The 21,707-nt window shown below is 40.1% G+C and overlaps 1 protein-coding gene across 4 annotated transcripts in view; it reads right to left on the bottom strand.

Annotated features, from left to right (window-relative positions):
* Positions 1 to 21,707, bottom strand: part of MICU2 (mitochondrial calcium uptake 2) — a 266,388-nt gene that overhangs the window by 133,897 nt on the left and 110,784 nt on the right. Inside the window, exon 1 of one of the 4 annotated variants that reach the window (XM_050937279.1) lies at positions 15,923 to 15,992. The exons of the other annotated variants lie outside the window; for them this stretch is intronic. Coding sequence (XP_050793236.1) covers positions 15,923 to 15,970 — 48 coding nt within the window. The 5' untranslated portion in view covers positions 15,971 to 15,992. Of the gene's footprint in view, positions 1 to 15,922; positions 15,993 to 21,707 lie in introns of those variants that run through there. 4 annotated transcript variants of the gene reach the window in all.

Here is a 21,707-nt window from a genome sequence, read left to right as displayed (position 1 = left end):
AACAATACAGGAAAAAATGTTTTTCAAGTTTTCTTCTTTTTAGAATCATGACATTTTGTTAAAAATGGAAGAGATAAAAATTAATGTGGGAAAAAAAACTTAGTATGGTCAGAGTTCTAAAGAGGTATCACAAACAATGAAATTGAAACTAAACTTCTAAAAATATAAAAAATATTTTACAGTGCGCACTGAAGTTTATAGTAACACTCTCTCTCTGAAACAAGACCACTGCATGTTAAGCCTCGTTATTACTCATGCTATACTAACATGATTTCTTAATTTTTAGAGTGCTTGATACTTTAAAAAGGTGGCATAATGGTATAGAGTAAACTGATGCCATTGCCATAACAAACTATGACTACAGTATCTGTCATATAACGGGTTAAACAACATTGGCAAAGTGTGAAATTCTTTGCTTTTAAAGACAGTGAACTAACACTAATAGGTAAAATCTCCACAGTAGTAAATTAATCAGGGAGTGCAACTACATGTAGAAGTAAATGAAAAATGGAATCACTTTCTTAAGGATTTTTTATGAAGATTTAAACGTGTTATAAAAACATGAAGGCTAACAATTTAAGATCTTTGATTCAAGGGTAAAGGTTATGTTCAGAGGATTTAGACTGGTCCCAACAGGGAGCAGAAAAAACATCCAAATGTCTTATAAGACTGATACAAAAGTAATTCTTGCCGTTGAAATTACTTTAAGTAATGTTTATACTATAATTAAGTTGTAAAATTTATTTATTTCCCTATAAAGCTGCTGACTTCACTTCCAAATAAGTGATTTGCTTCCTGTGGGAGTGAGTGATCTGGGGGGCAATACACGATGTAAAACTTTTAAATGTCTTAAAATGCATTTCGTTTTCTAATAAGCAGACATAATTTTTCTAGTCTTTGTTGATTATTTTTTTAAACTTTTTACCTACATAAAATTTTCTCTCAGTCTGAAAATTAAAACATTTTTACTTGACAAAAGGATCAAACATGGAAAGGAAAGGATTAAAAGAGGCAGCTGAGAAATCTATGAGATATACATATTACAATTTTGTGCCACTCACTGTCTTCCAGAAAATAATTGCTAAAGCTTTACATAAATACTAGAATCCCCACTATTCAGCTATTCACTTTTACCAAAATTCTTGTCTCAACCTGTAAAATACTTACAATACGGCATGGAACAAACCTTCCAAACACTGCAAGCAAATCATTTTGCCAACATAACGAATGAAACACCATGCTTATTCAGAAATGCTTTCTTTTCAGACGATTGAGGAGCGGAGAATACGGGATGTGAACTCGAGGCTGAGGAGGATCCTAATGGGAGCGGGAAAGAATCCGCTAATTGTCCTTCATGAGGGAATGAATGATACGGCTAGATTGTCACTGGAACGTATCAAGGGACATTATGCCAGGCTGGGGAAGACGCTTAAGGAAATTGAGGCTCAGGTGATCTTCAGTGGGATTCTGCCTGTTCCTAGAGAAGGGCAACAAAGGTGTGACAAGATTATAGTGATCAACAGATGGCTCAGGCAGTGGTGCTATAAGGAGGGCTTTGGGATGTATGGCCACTGGGAGGCATTCATGGACAGAGGACTGATCTCTCGAGATGGACTTCCCCTGAGTAGGGAGGGAAATAGAGTTCTAGGATGGTGGCTGGCACAACTGATTAAGAGAGCTTTAAATTAGGAATTGAGGGGAGATGGTTGGCAGATGTCCAGGTAACCTCCATGCTGGATTTTAACATTGAGAGGGAAGAAAACAAAGCAAGAAAGGATACTGTTATGGGCAGGAGAATCGACATACGGAGGAAGGGTACTGTAGATACAATTCTAATAGGTGATACTGGCAGTAGAACATCTGGGCCTAAATCAGGTAAAGAATGTGAGTGAAGCCAAACAGCAAGAATTAAGATGTTTATACACCAATGCGAGGAGACTAGGTAACAAAATGGAGTAACTAGAGTTACTGGTGCAGAAAGTGAAACCGGATATTATTGGAATAACAGAAACATGGTGGACTAGTAGTCACGATTGGAGTACAGGTATTGAAGGGTATGTGCTGTTTAGGAAAGACACAAATAAAGGCAAAGGTGGTGGAATAGCATTGTATATAAATGATGAGGTAGACTGTAAAGAAATAAGAAGAGACAGAATGGATAAGACAGAGTCTGTCTGGGCAAAAATCACATTGGGGAAGAAAGTACTAGAGCCTCCCCTGAGATAGTGATCGGGGTGTGGACCGCCAGGATCTGATTTGGATATGGCTAGAGACCTTAATATTTTTAATGAAGTAAATACTAATGAGAATTGTGTGATCATGAGAGACTTTAACTTCCCAGATATAGACTAGAGGACAAGTGCTAGTAATAATAATAGGTGTCCGATTTTCCTAGATGCGATAGCTGATGGATTCCTTCACCAAGTAGCTGCTGAACCAACCAAAGGGGATGCCATTTTAGGTATGGTTTTGCTAAGTAGTGAGGACCTCATAGAAGAAATGTTTGTAGTGGACAACCTTGGTTTGAGCGATCAAGAGCTAATTCAGTTTAAACTAAATGGAAGGATAAACAAAACCAGATCTGTGACTAAGGTTTTTTATTTCAAAAGGGCTAAATTTAAAGAATTAAGGAAATTAGTTAGGGATGTGGATTGGACTGAAGAACTTGGGGATCTAAAGGTTGAGGAAGCCTGGAATTACTTCAAGTCAATGTTGCAGAAACTATCAGAAGCCTGCATCCCAAGAAAGGGGAAAAAATTCATAGGCAGGAATTGCTTGCTCATCCAGCTTGGTCTACATCTCAGAGAGGTGATTAAAAAAAAGCAGAAAACTTACAAGGAGTGGAAGATGGGAGTGATCAGCAAGGAAAGGTACCTTACTGAGGTCAAAACATGAAGGAATAAAGTTAGAAAGGCCAAAAGCCATCTAGAGTTTTCCCTTGCAAAGGGAATTAAAACCAATAGTAAAAGGATCTATAGCCACATAAATAAGAAGAAAACAAAGAAAGAAGTGAGACTGCTAAACACTGAGGATGGAGTGGCGGTTAAGGATAATCTAGGCAGTGCCCAATATCTAAACAAATACTTTGCCTCAGTCTTTAATGAGGCTAATGAGGAGCTTAGGGATAATGGCAGGATGACAAATAGGAATGAGGCTATAGAGGTAGATATTACCACATCGAGGGAGAAGCCAAACTCGAAGAGCTTCATGGGATGAAATCAGGGGGCCCAGATAATCTTCATCCAAGAATATTAAAGGAACTGGCACATGAAATTGCAAGCCCATTAGCAAGAATTTTTAATGAATCTGTAAACTCAGGGGTTGTACCGTATAACTGGAGAATTGCTAATATAGTTTCTATCTTTCAGAAAGGGAAAAACAGTGATCCGGGAAACTACAGGCCTGTCAGTTTGACATCTGTAGTATGCAAGATCTTGGAAAAAATGTTGAAGGAAAAAGTAGTCAAGGATATTGAGATCAATGGTAACTGGGACAAAATACAACACGGTTTTACAAAAGGTAGATTGTGCCAAACCAACCTGATCTCATTCTTTGAGAAGGTAACAGATTTTTTTAGACAAAGGAAATGCAGTGGATCTAATTTACCTCGATTTCAGAAAGGCATTTGATACAGTTCCACATTGGGAATCATTAGCTAAATTGGAAAAGATGGGAATCAATAAGAAAATTGAAAGGTGGATAAGGAACTGATTAAAGAGGAGACTACAATGGGTCCCACTGCAAGGTAGATTGTCGGGCTGGAGGGAGGTTACTAGTGGAGTTCCTCACGGATCCGTTTTGGGACCAATCTTATTTAATCTTTTTATTACTGACCTTGGCACAAAAAGTGGGAATGTGCTAATAAAGTTTGCGGATGACACAAAGCTGAGAGGTATTGCCAATACAGAGAAGGACTGGGATATCGTACAGGAAGATCCGGATGACCTTGTAAACTGGACTAATAGTAATAGCATGAAATTTAATAGTGAAAAGTTCAAAGTCATGCATTTAGGCGTTAATAACAAGAACTACTGTTATAAGCTGGAGAGGCATCAGTTGGAAGTAACAGAGGAGGAGAAGGACTTGGAGTATTGGTTGATCACAGGATGACTATGAGCCACCAATGTGATATGGCTGTGAAAAAAGCTAATGCGGTCTTGGGATGCATCAGGCGAGATATTTCCAGCAAAGATAAGGAGGTGTTAGTACCATTATATAAGGCACTGGTGAGACCTCATCTGGAATACTGTGTGCAGTTCTGGTCTCCCATGTTTAAGAAGGATGAATTCAAACTGGAACAGGTTCAGAGAAGGGCTACTAGGATAATCCGAGGAATGGAAAACCTGTCATATGAAAGGAGACTCAAAGAGCTTGGCTTGTTTAGCCTAACCAGAAGGCAGCTATGGGGAGATATGATTGCTCTCTATAAATATATCAGAGGAATAAATACCAGGGAGGGAGAAGAATTATTTAAGCTTAGTACCAATGTGGACACAAGAACAAATGGATATAAACTGGCTATCAGGAAGTTTAGACTTGAAATTAGACGAAGATTTCTAACCATCAGATGCGTGAAGTTCTGGAACAGCCTTTCAAGGGGAGTAGTGGGGGCAAAAGGCATATCTGGCTTCAAGACTAAGCTTGATAAGTTTATGAAGGGGATGGTATAATGGGATAGCCTAATTTTGGCAATTAATTCATCTTTGACTACTAGCAGTAAACATGCCCAATGACTTGTGATGGGATGTTAAATGGGGTGAGATCTGAGTTTCTAGAGAGAATTCTGACTGGTGAGTCTTGCGCACATGCTCAGGGTTTAGCTGATCACCTTATTTGGGGTTGGGAAGGAATTTTCCTCCAGGGCAGATTGGCAGAAACCCTGGGGGGTTTTGCCTTCCTCTGCAGAGTGGGACATGGGTCACTTGCTGGAAGATTCTCTGCACCTTGAAGTCTTTAAACCATTATTTTAGGACTTCAGTGGCTTAGACACAGGTTTGATACCGGAGTGGGTGGGTGAGATTCTGTGGCTTGCATTGTGCAGAAGGTCAGACTAGATGATCATAATGGTCCCTTCTGACCTTAAAGTCTATGATTCTATGAATAGTGTTTTGATAAATTGGAACTGATACAAAATTGTAGCCAAGGAGAACCTGCTTGAACATATAGTTTTCAAAGATTTGGAGGGGGATATTTTAGGTCCCAAACACACTGTAAAACTGACCGTGTTCACAAATGATTTTTTTTAAAATGACGGTAAAGATAGCTTCCCTAGCATTGTAGATGGAGCATAAACTGTTTGAAAACCTCTAGAACGAGAAACACAGCAAACAGAAATGAAGACGACCTCAGGGTGACAGAGGATAGAAAATTAGATGTTTACAAAGTCAAAATGCTATGTACAAATTATAGGCATAGCCAAGAAAATGCTGTGTCTCAGAAAATTTGGATCTCAGAAGGATTAATGACCAGGGAATTTGGTTAAATTTATAGCAATGTTAATTATCATTTTTAACTATAGTGACTTCAGGATAATTCTCTCAGGGGTTCAAATGGACTTCAAATGAAGTCTTGTGAATGAAATAGAAATACATTTAACAATGTTATATTAACTTGAGTCATTACAGAACTCCTAAGGGAGTCAAAAGTCTGCTTTTCTGAAGTCCAGGGTCCATATTTTGCTACTCTCCTTTTTTCCTTTTGTGAGGATCCTGAACTCAACCATCTCATAGTCACTTCTGCCCAGGTTGCCACCCACTTCTACTTCCCCTACTAATTCTTTCCTGTTTGTAAGCAGCAGGTCAAGAGGAGAACGGCCCCTGGTTGGTTCCTCTAGTAATTGCACCAGGAATTTGTCCCCAACACCTTCCAAAGACTTCCTGGATTGTCTGTGCACTGCTGTATTGCTCTCCCAGCAGATGTCAGGGTGACTGAAGTCCCTCATTAGAACCAGGGCCTGTGTTCTGGAAACTTCAGTTAATTGTCCAAAGAAAGCCTCATCTACCTTATCCCCCGGGTCCGGTGGTCTATAGCACACACCCACCACATCATCACCTTTGTTGCTCTCGCTTCTAAACTTAACCCGAAGATTCTCAACAGGCTTCTCTCTAGTTTCATATTGGAGCTCTGAGCAATCATATTGCTCTCTTACGCACAGTGCAACTCCTCCACCTTTCCTCCCTGAACAGTTTATACCCATTAATGACAGTGCTCCAGGTATGTGAGCTATCCCACCAAGTCTCTGTTATTTCAATCACATCATAGTTATTTGACTGTGCCAGGACTTCCAATTCTTCCTGCTTGTTTCCCAGGCTTCTTGCATTCGTGTACATACACCTACGATAATTAGCCGATTGCCCTGCTTTCTCAGTATGAATCAGGAGGCCCTCCAGATTGCTCCCTCCTCCTTGTGTTTCCTCCAGGTATGCCACTTCCCCATTTACCTCAGGGCTTAGGTCATCATCCCCCTCCTCTCTAGGTTAGCAAACCTGCCTGCAAAGATACTCTTCCCTCTCCATTACGTGGATCCCATCTCTTCCTAGCAATCCTTCTTCCTGGAACACCACCCAATGGTCGAGGAATCCAAACCCCTCTTTCTGACACCACCTGTGTAACCACGCATTTACCTCCACAATTCGACAGTCCCTACCTAGGCCTTTTCCTTCAACGGGGAGGACGGACAAGAGAACACGACTTGCACCTCAAACCCCTTTATCTTTCATAGAGCCACATAGTCTGCAGTGACACACTCAGGGTCATTCTTGGCAGTATCACTGGTGCCCATGTGGAGAAGTAGGAAGGGGTAGTGGTCTGAGAGCTTGATCAGTCTTGGCAGACACTCCCGTCACATCTTGAATTCTAGCTCCAGGCAAGCAGCACACTTTGAGTCTCTCGGTCTGGTCGGCAGATGGATGACTTTGTCCCCCTTGGGAGGGAGTCCTCTACCACCACCACCTGTCTCCTCCTCTTGGGAGTGGTGATCATGGAACACCCATCCCTAAGACAATGCATCTCATGCCTTCTGGTTAATGGGGTCTCCTGATTCTTTCCCTTAGATGGCTCTTTCAAATCACTCTCCACAGTGGTACCTGTGCAGAGAGCCTGAAAACAGTTTCTTACCTCTATCTGCATAGGGGGTACATGGGTTCTCCTCATGCTTCTGGAGGTCCCATGTGTCCAATTTTCTTCTCCGTTCTGCATTGCCCTCTCTGATTCTTCAGCATATTGTCTCTCCAGAACCAAACGCTGACTTCTGTCAAGAAAGTCAGCATTTTCTCTGATGCAACACAAGGTTGATACTTGCGTCTCTAGTCCTTTAACCTTCTCTTCCAATATGTACAGACAAAGTTGCTTCCATCCTCTGGGAAAAAGACAAACAGCATATCCTGTGCAGGTCACAACAACTGATCACTCACTATCTATGTCTTCCTTCTAAAAGTGTCCTCAGATGATGTATTTATTTCTCAATGAAGCCTAAAAGGTAAAAACAATCTGTGGGAACTCCCCCCAGGGAAACTCCCTCTGTTTGCCTGTTCTCTGTTTGCCGCTCACTCAGTTCGCAACTGGCTGCCTTTTTATAAGGCTCCTGGCTCAAAGCAGTTGACCCAGCTCAAAGCCTTCCTTCCCTCCAATCAACCACTCAAGGCCCACCTGGAACAAAGCAGTTCCAATATACACTTTTCAAACAAAAAACACACAGTCAAACAGTCACACTCTTCAAACAAACACACTGTTAAACTCCTTTTGTCCACTACTTCTTTCAGAACCCATCACTACTACCCGCTAGTCAGCCAGGGATGTTCCAACAGAGCAATGCAAGGTTCTTCCATCTCCCTGGTATCTGAGTGTAATAAGTTGATCACAATTTAAGTATGATTTTCTTACGGCTACACTCCTATACACTTGAGACAAAGCTATTTTATGTTACCCTGGCTGCACTATAATGAACTGCTTTTGTAAAAGCTTATGGTGTTACCAAAGCAGGTTGTCAAGTGTCTGCTAATTTTCTTTTCCAAGACCCTCATGGCTATCAATGGTGGTTTGTTTATCAGGAGCTATTGTATTCTTGGAAGCAGACCATATTGATAGTAGAAACATTAAATTTCCTTGGGAGGTCCAGAATTCAATCTGATGCAATCCTCTCTTCACCGCCTGCTAATTTTTTTTAAAGATTATCTACATGTCAGAGGCTCTTATTTTCTGACATAGTATGACTAGAGTATTCATTTCAGGAGGGATAAAACTATGCATGAAACAGGCTGAGCCAAGTTACAGCTATATTGGTCCCATTTCTTTTTACTCAATTTATCAAACATCCCAAGACTCCAGACATTCCTACATTTTTCAAAGATGTCAGAGGGTTTACTTATAAATATTAGCATTATTTTTAGCTATTACTGTAAGGAATGTTTTTCTTCTTTTGCTTGAGAAACTTCCTTTTATGCTTCAGAGAAATTCTTCCAGGCTGCCCAGTATCATAATTTCCTCCTCTTCAGGTATAATTCAATGCTTGATTTTTGCCTGATATCTAGAATCATCCCAAGAAAAGTATTTTCACTCTGGATTTGTACGTAGCTGAAAATTTCTTCTGCTGTGTATCTCATGCTGATGAATGTGCAGAGTCTTGTTGATCAACAAGTCTTTTAAAACTGGATTTCAGAATAGCTCAAGCGTACAAACCAAATAAAATTTACAAAAGCAGAGATTTTTACGTTAACTGTATTTCCTGATTTAAGACATTTCTGACAGATATTCTTCACATTACTTTTCCAGATATGGCTACTTTTAAGTGCTTATCCTTCAAAGCCTTTAATACTTTAAGGTGACATACAATTTAAACAAAAATGACGTAACAGCAAGGTAAGATGCTGAATGCCCCAAGAAGCGAAGAACAGAGGGAGTTTAAACACATACAGTGGTCCCCTTTTTACTCCCAAAGAATGCTAAGTAACTTGAGAGTCTTTAAAAGAGTTCAAGGTTCTGTCTTTCTTCTGAAAACAAAACCCAGCCATAAAATGGTAAGTCCTCAGTAGTCAGCTGCACCTCAGGCACAATGTCTGAATTCTGCACCCATGAGGCCCTCCTCATGGTCCCATCCAATGCCATAATTCTCACCGAGACATCTGCCATGTCCAGAGCTGACTGTAGTGAGGTCTTGATCACCATATGGCCTTCTACAATGAATGCCTTAAACTCTTCTCTGGAGGCTTCTGGCAACTTGTCTGTGAACTTAGACATGATCGCCTAAAAAAGTTATATTTAGAGAACAACGCCTGCTGGTTTGCAATGCGCATCTGCAGGAAAGAGGAGGTATCAATCTTCCTCCGCATCAAATGCACCCTCTTGGACTCTTTGTTCTTGAGTGGATTTATACCTTCCCTGCATTCTCTGTCAATTGTTGCAGTTACCACCAGCGAATTAGGGGCCAGGTGGGAATAGAAACTCTCAAAATCCCGTATGGGAATGAAGTACCACTTCTCTGAATGCTTCTCTGTGGGAAACAATGAAACTGCAGTATTCTAGCAGGCCTTTCCAGGCTCCAACAAAGCCTCATTTATCGGGAGGGCTACTTTCTGCAGAGCTGATGATTGGAAAATATCCAGCAGCATATGCGTATTCTCCTGCAGGAATTCTGCCTCAACATCCAAGGTAGCAGCCATATTCCTCAGGAGGTACTGATTTGCCATAAGTCTTCAGGTATCAAGGGAGAAGAAGATTTCAGCACAGTAGAGTCATGCGGTGAGGCAGTTTACAGGACTAAAGATCTTGCTCTAGAACAGGAAGCGTGAGACTTTAGGGACTGAGGAGTGTCCCAAGGATTCTGAGGAAACCACTGGGCATACAGGTAAGATCCTGGTGGCCTGTAAACACTGGGCCAAGAGCCCCTGTCCCAACTGTGGCACAGGTGTCTATTTCTGATCACTGATGGTGATCTGAAGGTGATTTCTGGTGCTTACTGGGTGATAATGAGGGGGAGGATGCCCCTGATTTGGACCCTGAGGAGTCCCAAAGGTTCTCTGGTGACAGTCGGGGAACCAGCCCTGATGGGGCAAACAAACAGTCAGATTTGTCTGAAGCCTGATATAAGGACAACATCAGCACCAAAGAGGAATACAGAGTTGGAACTGACAGTACAGAATGAGAGACACTCCCACCAAGTACTGAGAGAAGTGCCGGCATTGAGGCTAAGGATGTTATTGAACTTGACCAATGGATCTGTAGCAAAAGGATGCACCAGTGTTGAGAGGGCCTTTGGTGCCGGGCCCAGTGTCAGCTTCAATTCTACAGTCTGAGACCCAGGCAGTGAAAGCTGTGGTGTCGACAAGCTAGGCAGCTCTGCAACACAGCCAGAAGGTATCGGGGGGCCAACACTGTTGCCAATAATCTGATCTTACAAAAGCAGATATGGATGTTACACCAATCCAAAAATCGCAAACTGGGGTAACAAGTGGCAGACAAATGTCCTCAGAGGAGATAATGCAACTTCCACTAAATCTTCAGGTTGCTTTCCCAACCATCATCATAAATATTCCAATAAAATAGTGCTCTGATCCTATGAATGCAGACCGCTCGGATTAAATCAGAGAAATTATATTCAGAAAATACAAAATCTCCCAACATAGAAGCTCAAATGATTAAAATAGCTACTAAACTATTTCTTACATTATTCACATTACTGATCCGTGTTTTAATATTTCTTCAATAGTCAGATGGCCATTAAGAAAAATATCTAAGAATTCCATGCAGCTAGGTAAGTGCTGAAAACTTTTTTCTAATTTTATAGTTTTATATGTAATATTATTACTGTAAAAAATATGCTAAAACAATTAACTATTTAAAATTTAACGATATGTCCCTTACCTCACAACAGAACACATTTTCTTTAATTTCCTTTTTTTAAAAAAAAATTACAGGGGGAAATAGTTGACAAACAGTAAACTATATCTAAAACATTTTACCAAATATTTGACCACTAAATGTTCGGTCCTCATTTCTAGGTGCCGGATTTTGACAACTAAAATAGCAGATGCCAAATGAAATGTTATTCTTAACACACACAGCAGGAAAACTGTAGGTGCTCCTCCACATGCATATATGAACTTTTAGGAAAAGAAATAAAGATATCACAGCTTAACATGCCTGTCCTTTAAAATTTTAATTCAATCAATCACACCTTTTTGATTGTTTGCTACACCCCTTATTCCTCCTCTTCCAGGAGTCTACAGAATTTACCAATACTCGATTTCAGCAGTCACACTTTGCATGAAGTACTTCTGTCTAAACTGTCCATTTATACTTAGAGTACATCCACACTATCCGCTAGATCGGTGGGTAGCGATCTATCTATCGGGGATCGATTTATCGCATCTCATCTAGATGCGATAAATAGATCCCCAAATGCGCTCCCATCAACTCTGAAACTCCACCTGGGCGAGAGGTGGAAGCAGAGTCGACAGGGGAGCCACGGCCGGCGATTCTGCGCCGTGAGGACGGGAGGTAAGTCGAAATAAGAAATAAGATACGTTGACTTCAGCTATGCTATTCCCATAGCTGAAGTTGCGTATCTTACATCGACACCCCCCAAGTGCAGATCAGGCCAGGGTTTCTCAATTCTTCAGATTCTCCCTGAGTTTTGAACTCTTATACCAAGAAAAAAATACGCCAATTTCACTAGTCTTTTTCATATGTTTGTAAATTTATATTGCCTCTCTTCCAAAGACAAGCCCAACTCCTTTAACTTTTATTCATAAAAGATTCATCATCTTTGTTACTTCTTATTGCACTCCCTCCCTCCGCCCCGCAAGGCAATAATATCTTCCTTGTGTGGCATGGTGATCAAAACTGCACAGAGTATTCCAGATGGAGTCTAACACTCTTGTAACTGTATCACTTCTTGTTTTATATTCAGTCCCTCTGCTAATACAACCTAGTAACTTTCTTGCTTGCACCTGTGGACAGGCCTTATGGTTTCAACGATTTTTCCACAATAACTTTTAAATCCTTTTTCTAGTCAGGGTGCTGAATGATTGTTCCATTTCAGCATATACTGTATTTCCTTTCGTTTCTTGCTCCCACACATTTTTCCACAGTGGCATTTGCCAACTGTGGGTCAGCCCCCTAAACAATTTTAAATACTTTTGCATCTGATTGTATTATTCCTAATTCACTGAATTTTATTACTTTCAAAACAGAAAAACGTACAGTAAACAGATGTATGTGCACGAACACATTACTTATGTGGAGGTGTGATGCAAGTGACCAGTGTAATTTATCATATATTTTTGTAATTTATCATGTGCCTTTGGCCATTTCACTTGCATTTTTTTACTAATCTCTCTCTACTGGGACTACTTCTAACACTCCAAACTTCTGAGTAGCTTCCAACCACTGCCATTTAAAAAAAAAAAAAAAAAAAAAAACTTGCCATAAAAATATGTCTTTCCCCAAATGTAATCCTGCTGCCTCAAACTGCATTTACCTGCACATTAGAACCATCAATATCAGTCTCAAACTAGTGACAAGTTTATGGTCTGCTCTTATGATCTATTGAGGGTACAAATGGGAACTTTATTCCATCAGAAGTCCACTATTTCCTCTTTTTCATGGTATAAGGAATTTGTTTCTAGTTCTGGTAGCAGTCAAACTATCAAGCCTTAAAATTATAACATGTATACAAAGGCTATGGTAGATAATTTTTAGAGATTTGTAAAATATATCATTTATAATTTCCCTTATTGATTATAGCACTGGTGTATGTAAAGGGAGTTCTCACTCATTCCACAGAAACAGTAATTCGGGATATCAACTAATCCGAGGGGGGGGAAGGGACAGGGGGATGGTATGTAAGCCTTCTTTCGGCCAGCACATCCCTCGGCCTGCACCGCTTCCTGCAGCCCCCATTGGCCTGGAGTGGCGAATCGTGGCCAGTGGGAGCCGCGATCGGCCAAATCTGCAGACATGGCAGGTAAACAAACTGGCCCAGCCTGCCAGGGGATTTCCCTGTACAAGCAGCGGCCCTAGTTTGAGAACCACTGGTATAGAGCACTGTAGCTTTAAGCAAGCATCTAACATCACTAGGGACTTCGGCTGCTTGTGGCTTTGTAACAGCATAACTGGAGACTATTCAGACTGCATTTGAAAGCGCAAATGGGGGGAGGGGCACATGCAGCAGGGCGTGTGGGGGCCATGTCCGACTACAGTGACTTCTCTCATTTAAAAAAAAATTGATGTTTTTATTTTTCAGGCAACCACCAAGTATTCTGTCTTTATCAATACTCCATTTTCACATTTTGCGTGTAGGAAAAAAGAAACAAAGCAGTTTGAAATGTGAGTATGAACTACCACTTGATTATGAATTTTAAAAATCCAAGAAGCTCATTTGAAATTTTAATTGCACAAATATGCAAAAGTATATCAGGATTTGCATAATGAATTTGTGTAGTTAAACTGAATGACTAACCACAGCTCTACTATCCTCCAGCTGAGGGCTGGAGTAAACTAAAGCTGGAAGTCGACCGAAGTCGCACTACTTCAGTTATGTAAGTTACGTAACTTAAGTCTACGTAACTTGGGTCCTGGTCTACACTACACGTATAAACCAAATTTAGCAGCGTTAAACCGATTTAACCCCGCACCCGTCCACACAACGAGGCCCTTTATATCAATATAAAGGGCTCTTTAAACTGGTTTCTGTACTCCTCCCCGACGAGAGGAGTAGCGCTGAAATCGGTATTGCCATGTCGGATTAGGGTTAGTGTGGCCGCAAATCGACGGTATTGGCCTTCGGGCGGTATCCCACAGTGCACCATTGTGACCGCTCTGGAAAGCAATCTGAACTCGGATGGACTGGCCAGGTAGACAGGAAAAACCCCGTGAACTTTTGAATTTCATTTCCCGTTTGCCCAGCGTGGAGCTCTGATCAGCACAGGTGGCGATGCAGTCCCAAATCCAAAAAGAGCTCCAGCATGGACTGTACGGGAGATACTTTATCTGATTGCTGTATGGGGAGACAAATGTGTTCTGTTACAGCTCCGTTACAGAAGACGAAATGACAAAGCATTTGAAAAAATCTCCAAGCTATGACAGACAGAGGCCACAGCAGGAACTCAACACACTGCTGCGTGACAAGCGTAATAGAAAGCCAAAGAATCAAATGGACGCTTATGGAGGGAGAGAGGGAGGGGGTACTGAGGATTCCAGCTATCCCACAGTCCCCGCAGTCTCCGAAAAGCATTTGCATTCTTGGCTGAGCTCCCAATGCCTGTAGGGTCAAACACATTGTCTGCGGTGGTTCAGGGTATAGCTCGTCAATTTACCTCCCCTCCCCCCCGACGTGAAAGAAAAGGGAAAAAAATTGTTTCTTGACTTTTTTCAATGTCTACTGCATGCTGCTGGTAGATGTGGTGCTCCGGCACTGAACAACAGCATCCTCTTCCCTCCTCTCCCTGGTGGCAGATGGTACAGTACAAAATGACTGATAGCCGTCATCATTCTGTGAGTGCTCCTGGCTGGCCTCAGTGAGGTCAGCCGGGGGCGCCAGGGTAAAAATAGTAATGACTCCCGGTCATTCCTGGCAGATGGTACAGAACTGCTGGTAACCGTCTTCATCATAGCAACTGGGGGCTGAGTTCCATCAGCAGCGGCCCCCTGTTCATGTCTAAAGAAAAGATTCTGTACTCCCTGGACTATCATAGCAGCGGGAGGCTGGGCTCCTCTCCCCCGCCACCGTTTAATGTCCTGCCTGGACTATCATAGCAGCTGGAGGCTGCCTCCCCCTCATTTAATCTTACTAAAAAGTCAGTGTTTCTTATTCCTGCATTCTTTATTACTTCATCACACAAATGGGGGGACACTGCAATGGTGGCCCCGGAGGGTTGGGGGGAGGAGGGAAGCAACAGGTTCGGTTGTTGCAGAGGCACCCCCTAGAATGGCATGCAGCTCATCATTTCTGCAGGATCTGACCCAGAGCGGCTGTGCTCTCTGGCTCTCTGGTACACTGGTTCTCTAGTACACTTGCCCCATATTCTAGGCAGGACTGACTCTATTTTTAGATAAAACATAAAGGAGGGAATGACTCGGGGAGTCATTCCCATTTTTGTCTTTGCGCCCCCAGCCGACCTCAGCGAAGGCCAGCCAGGACCACCCATGACAGCAGCAGACGGTACAGAACTGTCATCTCATCGCCAATTTACAAAGGCATAGCAGATGGTACAATAGGGATGGTAACAGTCTCTGCTACCTTGCAAAGGCAAATGAATGCTGCTGTGTAGCACTGCAGTACCGCGACTGTCAGCAGCATCCAGTATACATACGGTGACAGTGACAAAAGGCAAAACGGGCTCCATGGTTGCCATGCTATGGCGTCTGCCAGGGCAATCCAGGGAAAAAGGGCGCGAAATGATTGTCTGCCGTTGCTTTCACAGAGGAAGGAATGAGTGACGACATTTACCCAGAATCACCCGCAACACTGTTTTTGCACCATCATGCATTGGGATCTCAACCCAGAATTCCAATGGGTGGGGGAGACTGTGGGAACTATGGGATAGTAGCTATCGGTAGCCTCGGTACATGGATGCACACCACCGAATTATTGTGCTTTGTGTGGCCACGTGCACTCGACTTTATACAATCTGTTTTACAAAACCGGTTTGTGTAAAATCGGAATAATCCTGTAGTGTAGACGTACCCTTAGGTCGACTTACAGTGGTGTATACATCATGCTGTGTTGATGGGTGATGCTCTCCTGCCAACTTACCTTACGCTTCTCAGGGAGCTGGACTACAGAAGTTAACAAGAGAACAATCCACCATCGATTTAGTGGGTATTCATCAGATCCACTAAACTGACACTGCTGCATCTATTGCAGCAGTGCTGATTTAGCCACAAGTACAGACATGCCCTTAGTGAGCAGGGCTGTTGATCTCACCTGGTAGCCTAAAGACTGCAGTCCCATCTCATAATCATCCTTTTCCATAAATGTGAAGAACAAAGTTGAAGTACCTGTTATTTTTAAGGCTATCAATTAATGGAATGTTTTAACAGAAGTTGTAGGCTTTCTGTGATTTCTTCCATCCAATCCACATCACTCATTACTATTAATTACATTGTCAGAAAGTGATTTTATTGCTGTACCATAACATTGAGACTATTAAACAAAACATTTAAAGAACTGTAAATATGTTGTTGATATACCTAGTATTGCCCTATTCTGTGACTTTTCAAAAATGTGGTTTAATTGTAAGTACTAATAAATTCATTTAAAACCTAAAAATTAATATTAAATTGTGTTGGTCTGGTGACAAAATCAGTGGTGTGCACATGGGATACCTTTAGTGGGAGTGCCTCATGGACTGTTATTTACCTGGCAACATGCTCAGTTCGACTACACTACAGACATGTTGCGGAGGAATAATACCTCTAGCCTTTGAAGTTAAAAGTTTTTTATCTCTACTTTGTATTCATCTTGAAATAACATCTTATACTTTAAAAATAAATACTTTTTAGCTAATTTTTATGATCTGACTGTCATCAAGCCAAGACTGCTTCTTGCAGAATAATCCACCAAGAGGGTAGAGAGGCCTGAGCCATGAGCCCGCACCTTGTCTGGAGCTAGACATTGTAGTTTTCCCAACAACTTTGTTTCAAATAGACGGTTTGACATAGGTAACATTAGTTCCCACTGCTATCACAGTGGTTCTCAAAACTTGAGTCCTGGTCTGCTGATACAGTTCTGGTCATGTGATACAGATTATCTTTCTGTTTCCAGCTGCTAAATCACATTATTAGAATGTAGAAGTATATAAAAAATGGTTCTAGTCATGAATGCAAATTTTATGTAAATAGATATGGTATGTTTTTAATGATTGTCTTGATGTTAACAGTTTAGGCAAAATGATCCATTGTATATTAAATTGATACTTGTTTTATTTAATGCATTTTCAAAGCAAATTTGACACAAATATTCCCCTGATTTGAACTAATTTGCATTAGAAAAAATAGCAAAGGCCATGTCCAGAAATTTTATGTGATAGTAGCATGTCAAACCCACATTTGACCTTGTTTATTGCAAAGGGAATAATTTGTAAAATTTTAGAATTATATGTGAAGATAGTGGGTAGGGACAGGGGAGAAAAATGAATTCTCCTAAAAAAAAAATATCTGGAAATCAAAGATGAAAGGAGAAAGTTTCAGACACAGATTCCTGAATCCTTATTTATTGTGTGTGTGTTACGATAGTAGTTTTAGAGGCCCCAATCCAAGATTAGGGATTTATTGTGCTAGGCATCGTACAAACAAGTACGAAAGATAAGCCCTGCCCCAGCTCACAATATAAGATTACATCAAGAAGAAAGAGGCAGAAGAATTGACAGAAAGGTAGGTGGTGGGGGGATGAAGTAGTAGTAAAACAAGCACATTTCACATAACTGTGTGCCACCTGACTAACTGTGAGACGGCAGCATTCCGTAAGAAACATGGCAGTGTGACGTCAGAAGCAGGGAGGGTGACGGAGGACAAGGTGGTGATTTTGTGAACTCTGACAAGTAATAAAAGTGGAGGTGAACACTGCAAGAGAGATGAGATCTGGTGGGTAGGGCAGAATTAAATAGATAAAGAACTCCTGTCTATAATTTGAGATTTTCTTTTAGTTTGTGAACAAAAAGTATACGTTTTCTGGAAAAGACAAGGGTTCTCTCATACCACAAGGTTCATAATATAGAACCCTAATTAATAGAGAAGTTGTCTGGTGGACATATCCAGTATCATCATACAGACCACCTCCTCTCACTTTCCAAACTCCATGGACTACTTTCCTTCCCACTGGTAATAGTGTAACTCCTTTTTGCAAGTACAGAAATTACTTACATGGAAAGAAAAGAGTAAAGAGCTCACTACTGTAGCAAAGAGTGGAGAGAGAGAGAGAAACTGCAGAAGGAAGAGAGGGAGTCACCTCACAAAAATGGAGAGAAGAGAAAGCAGAAAGCCACCAACCTCCCCAACCCTCACAGAAGGCAAGGGAAGGTAAAAAGAAGCGGAGAGGAATGAGTGTGAGATTTAACAAATTTTCTCTTGAGACCTAAGCCAAGATTTGAACTAAGAACCACGGAGGTGGTAGTTAGTTTATTATCTCAAAGTCTGAACTGATCTCTTGATATATCATCTTCAGTTCGCATGTTCATGATGACTAGTGGATTTTACTAAAAAGGAAGGAGGCTACACTGAATCATAAAATCTCCAGAGAAATACTGTTTCAAATTCAATGCAATTCCATCTAAATCAACAGATTTACACCAAGAATGAATTTGGCCCACTCTTTCTAAAATCCCTACAAGATGCCACTATAATGAATGAAACCCAGAAAATGTTTGCATTGACTCCTATATCTTTTATGCTAATTATGGGATGTTTGGTCTTTAATGTTTTATGAGCAAATGCACCTTACATAGGCTCAAGGCTAAAAATAGTTATACTTAAATAAAAACAGCATTTTAGTATTATATTGCAATTATTAGATGATTAGATTATGTAAGCAAAACAATCATTCACATTTTTGTAGTTTTGTTTGCCTCAAATTTCTAATTTCTTACATTATTCCCTTTATGATTCAGCCCTTTAGAAACTCTAGATCAGAGAAAATTAAGATAGTAAGGTCCAATCAGCCTGGGTCACTGTAATTCTTGGCCCATGAAGTAAGCTACAATTCCAGTAATGTCCCAGATCATTAAGTGATAATGTTTTCTAAGGTGTCATAAAATATTAAAGTGACATGTTACACAGCTGTACATATAAATCTCTACCAAACATTTTCAGAAGATGTCTTCCTTCTAAAACATGAAATTCATACCAAAGTGACACAGGTTTGTAGATTGCTATTGCATCCACAAATCACTAGACACCATAAAGTACTGTAGATGCAAGAACTGAAGCAGTAAAGGGGAACAGAAGAGAAACTGCTGATAGACAGGTGGTGCTAGTGTTGATGGTACAAAGCACTTTTCCTTGTGTTAGCTGTGGGAGAAACCACAGAAACTACAAAAACAGAATGCTATGAAACTAGATTATACAAGCTGCTTCACGCTATGGCTCTGCAAGTATGAATGAATTAGCTGTATAGATTTCCAAACTTTACACCATGGTTGACTTACTTCTTAACTGATTAGCTTTTTATGTACTGAGAATATTTAAGGTAATGTTAGCAATGGTACAATTCTGCCTTTCCACCTAAATTATCACCGTTAGCATAAAAGTGAACAAGCACTTACATACATTCAATTCAATTAACAGTAACTATATCCTATGTTGTGACTTAAATTAAAAAAACATACAAACTACTTTAAATCATTTTGTATCTCTCTCTTCAAGGATCAATAAATATACTTTGCTCAACACAACTTTCAGATTGAAATTCCAAACAACTAATGCTTCTGAAATGCCCATCCCTAAACAAAGATTCTCTAAACTCTGGGGCAGTGTCAAACTGGGAATGGGTGAACTGTGACTTAATTAACTCACTATCAGTGTAAATGGAAAATGGGATGTACTATAAGAATGGGTGGCATGGATTCAATGAGGATGCTAAATTCGTTTAGTACGAAGAGATAAGTTAACTATAAAATCTACATTATATTTAACCAGTTCATAAAGTTGGTCCTCAAGAAAGGAATGTTTGAGGTTATAAAGCTACCCAAAATTAAGCGTTTTATTTTAATATACTTCAAGCGAGTTCACTAATCACATAGTAATTAGTATACATTGAAAAGTTCATACCTGATCCTTTTAGCTACTGATTTTTTTATATGCAAATCTACAAAGGCAGATGGAAGACAAGCTTCAAATAAAAATGTACTGTTAAACATTTATGAAAATATACTCAAAAAGACTATAACTTGATGTAAATTATAACACTGCTGCCTACACTAGATGAGCCAATTCTTTTTGAAGATTAAAACGGCATTCAGATTAAGGGCTAAAAAGTTCAGAACAATTATAGCACTGTGCAGTACTTCTGAATAGAAAAAAGTATATGTTTACCCACAAAATAAATTTCAAAAGGTGCTTTATGAATGAATGAATAAAGTCTATGGCTTAACCAGAAGCAAAGCAAATTTTGGGATGCTCCCAGATTGCATATACATACGTCTTAACAACAATATGAAACATTCAAAGTGAAATATTTGTACTGCAAAGTTATTTGACACTATCCTTTGGAAATTAAGACTACAACTTGTCCAATGGACCAATGTGGCAAACATGTCCATTTTTCTTTATGTTGCAATAATGAACAGCTAAAAGCATTTTACACTTGCCTGGGCTGGCTACAACATTAGTTACATAACACAATAACATTGCACTAAAGCAGGAGGTCTAGAAAATTTTCAAAATAGCTAGTTTAAAAAAAGATTTGTAATATCAGGATATCTTTCACATGAATGAGGTGCAAAATGTATTCAGTCAAGTCTACTCTACACAAGAGATGCACACAAAGTTCTTAAAGATCTACAGTAGCTTTATTTGTTAACTGAGTAAAATTTCATGTGGCATCTTTTATCAGTTTAAAGCAGGTATGTAAACATCCTTTTTACACAGTTAAATTAGACGCCATCTTTTATACAAGATAATATACTCCAGTCTAACAAGGAATCCGTGATATCCTTTTCACTTCTTTACCTTCTAGCCAAAGATGTACTCCAGTTGCTATTTGCCTTTTCCATGTTTTAGTTCCATAAGCCAAGTTCTACTACAACACTCCATTTTATATACTACACAATTTTAATATTGGCAAAAGTCACAATGTAATTAAAAAACACATTTAAGCTGGATAATTTAAGACTGGGTCAGGCCCTCAGCTGGTGTAATTTGACATAGCTCTGCCAGATTTACAACAACTGAGGATCTGTTATTCTAACACAATTTGTGCAACTACACAGTAAGGCACCCAAATATGAGTTCAATAGGACTAATCACAGAGTATAAAAGTAATCACATGTGTACTGTAAATCTTTGCAGGACTGGGGTCTGTGCGGAGTAATTGTTAGAAAATGGGCCCTAACTGACCAGTATAGTTCAAACAAAATTCAGAGTCAGAAGATCTTCAAATTACAATAAGAAAAGCTCATTTGAAGCTGAAGTTGAATCTAATAATGGAAAGAGGAAGGGATTTGTTGATGACATACAAAAAAGCAATTCGATAGAAAATAAATAGGAGAAAAATTAGAAGACGAGCCCAGGATGATAAGTCCACAAGGTGACAAAGAGACTGCACTAAAAAAAAACGAACAAAAACATGTTTCAGTTTGAAACAAGGAATTTACACAATTAAACAAATAGCAAATTGTGTCAATGTACAAAGTGGTCAGAAATGAAGCAGAAATTCCACTAAGCCCTTTTCACGTAACCCAGCTCATAGCAGTAAATAACTAACTTAATAATTATTAAAATGATCAGGAAATGATAGATTTCATGATTCTACGGAAAGGAAGGCATGAGAGCAGCAGAAAAAGGACAGTGGACTTCAAAAAAAAGTAGACTTCTAACAAACTCATAGAACTGATATGTTAGATCCCAGGGGAAGAAAACCTAAGAGAAAAAGGAGTTCAGGAGAACTAGCAGTTTCTAAAAGAGACAATATTAAAGCTGCAGCAGCAAACTATATTGATACAAAAGAAAGATAGGTAGAATAGTAAGAGGCCAGTATGATTTCATCAGGAGCTCTT

Source organism: Gopherus flavomarginatus, chromosome 1 (assembly GCF_025201925.1).
Source record: "Gopherus flavomarginatus isolate rGopFla2 chromosome 1, rGopFla2.mat.asm, whole genome shotgun sequence".
In the NCBI taxonomy this organism is placed as follows: Eukaryota; Metazoa; Chordata; order Testudines; family Testudinidae; genus Gopherus; species Gopherus flavomarginatus.
Note: the sequence above shows the minus strand (reverse complement) of the source record. Positions and strands in the feature narration are given on the sequence as shown.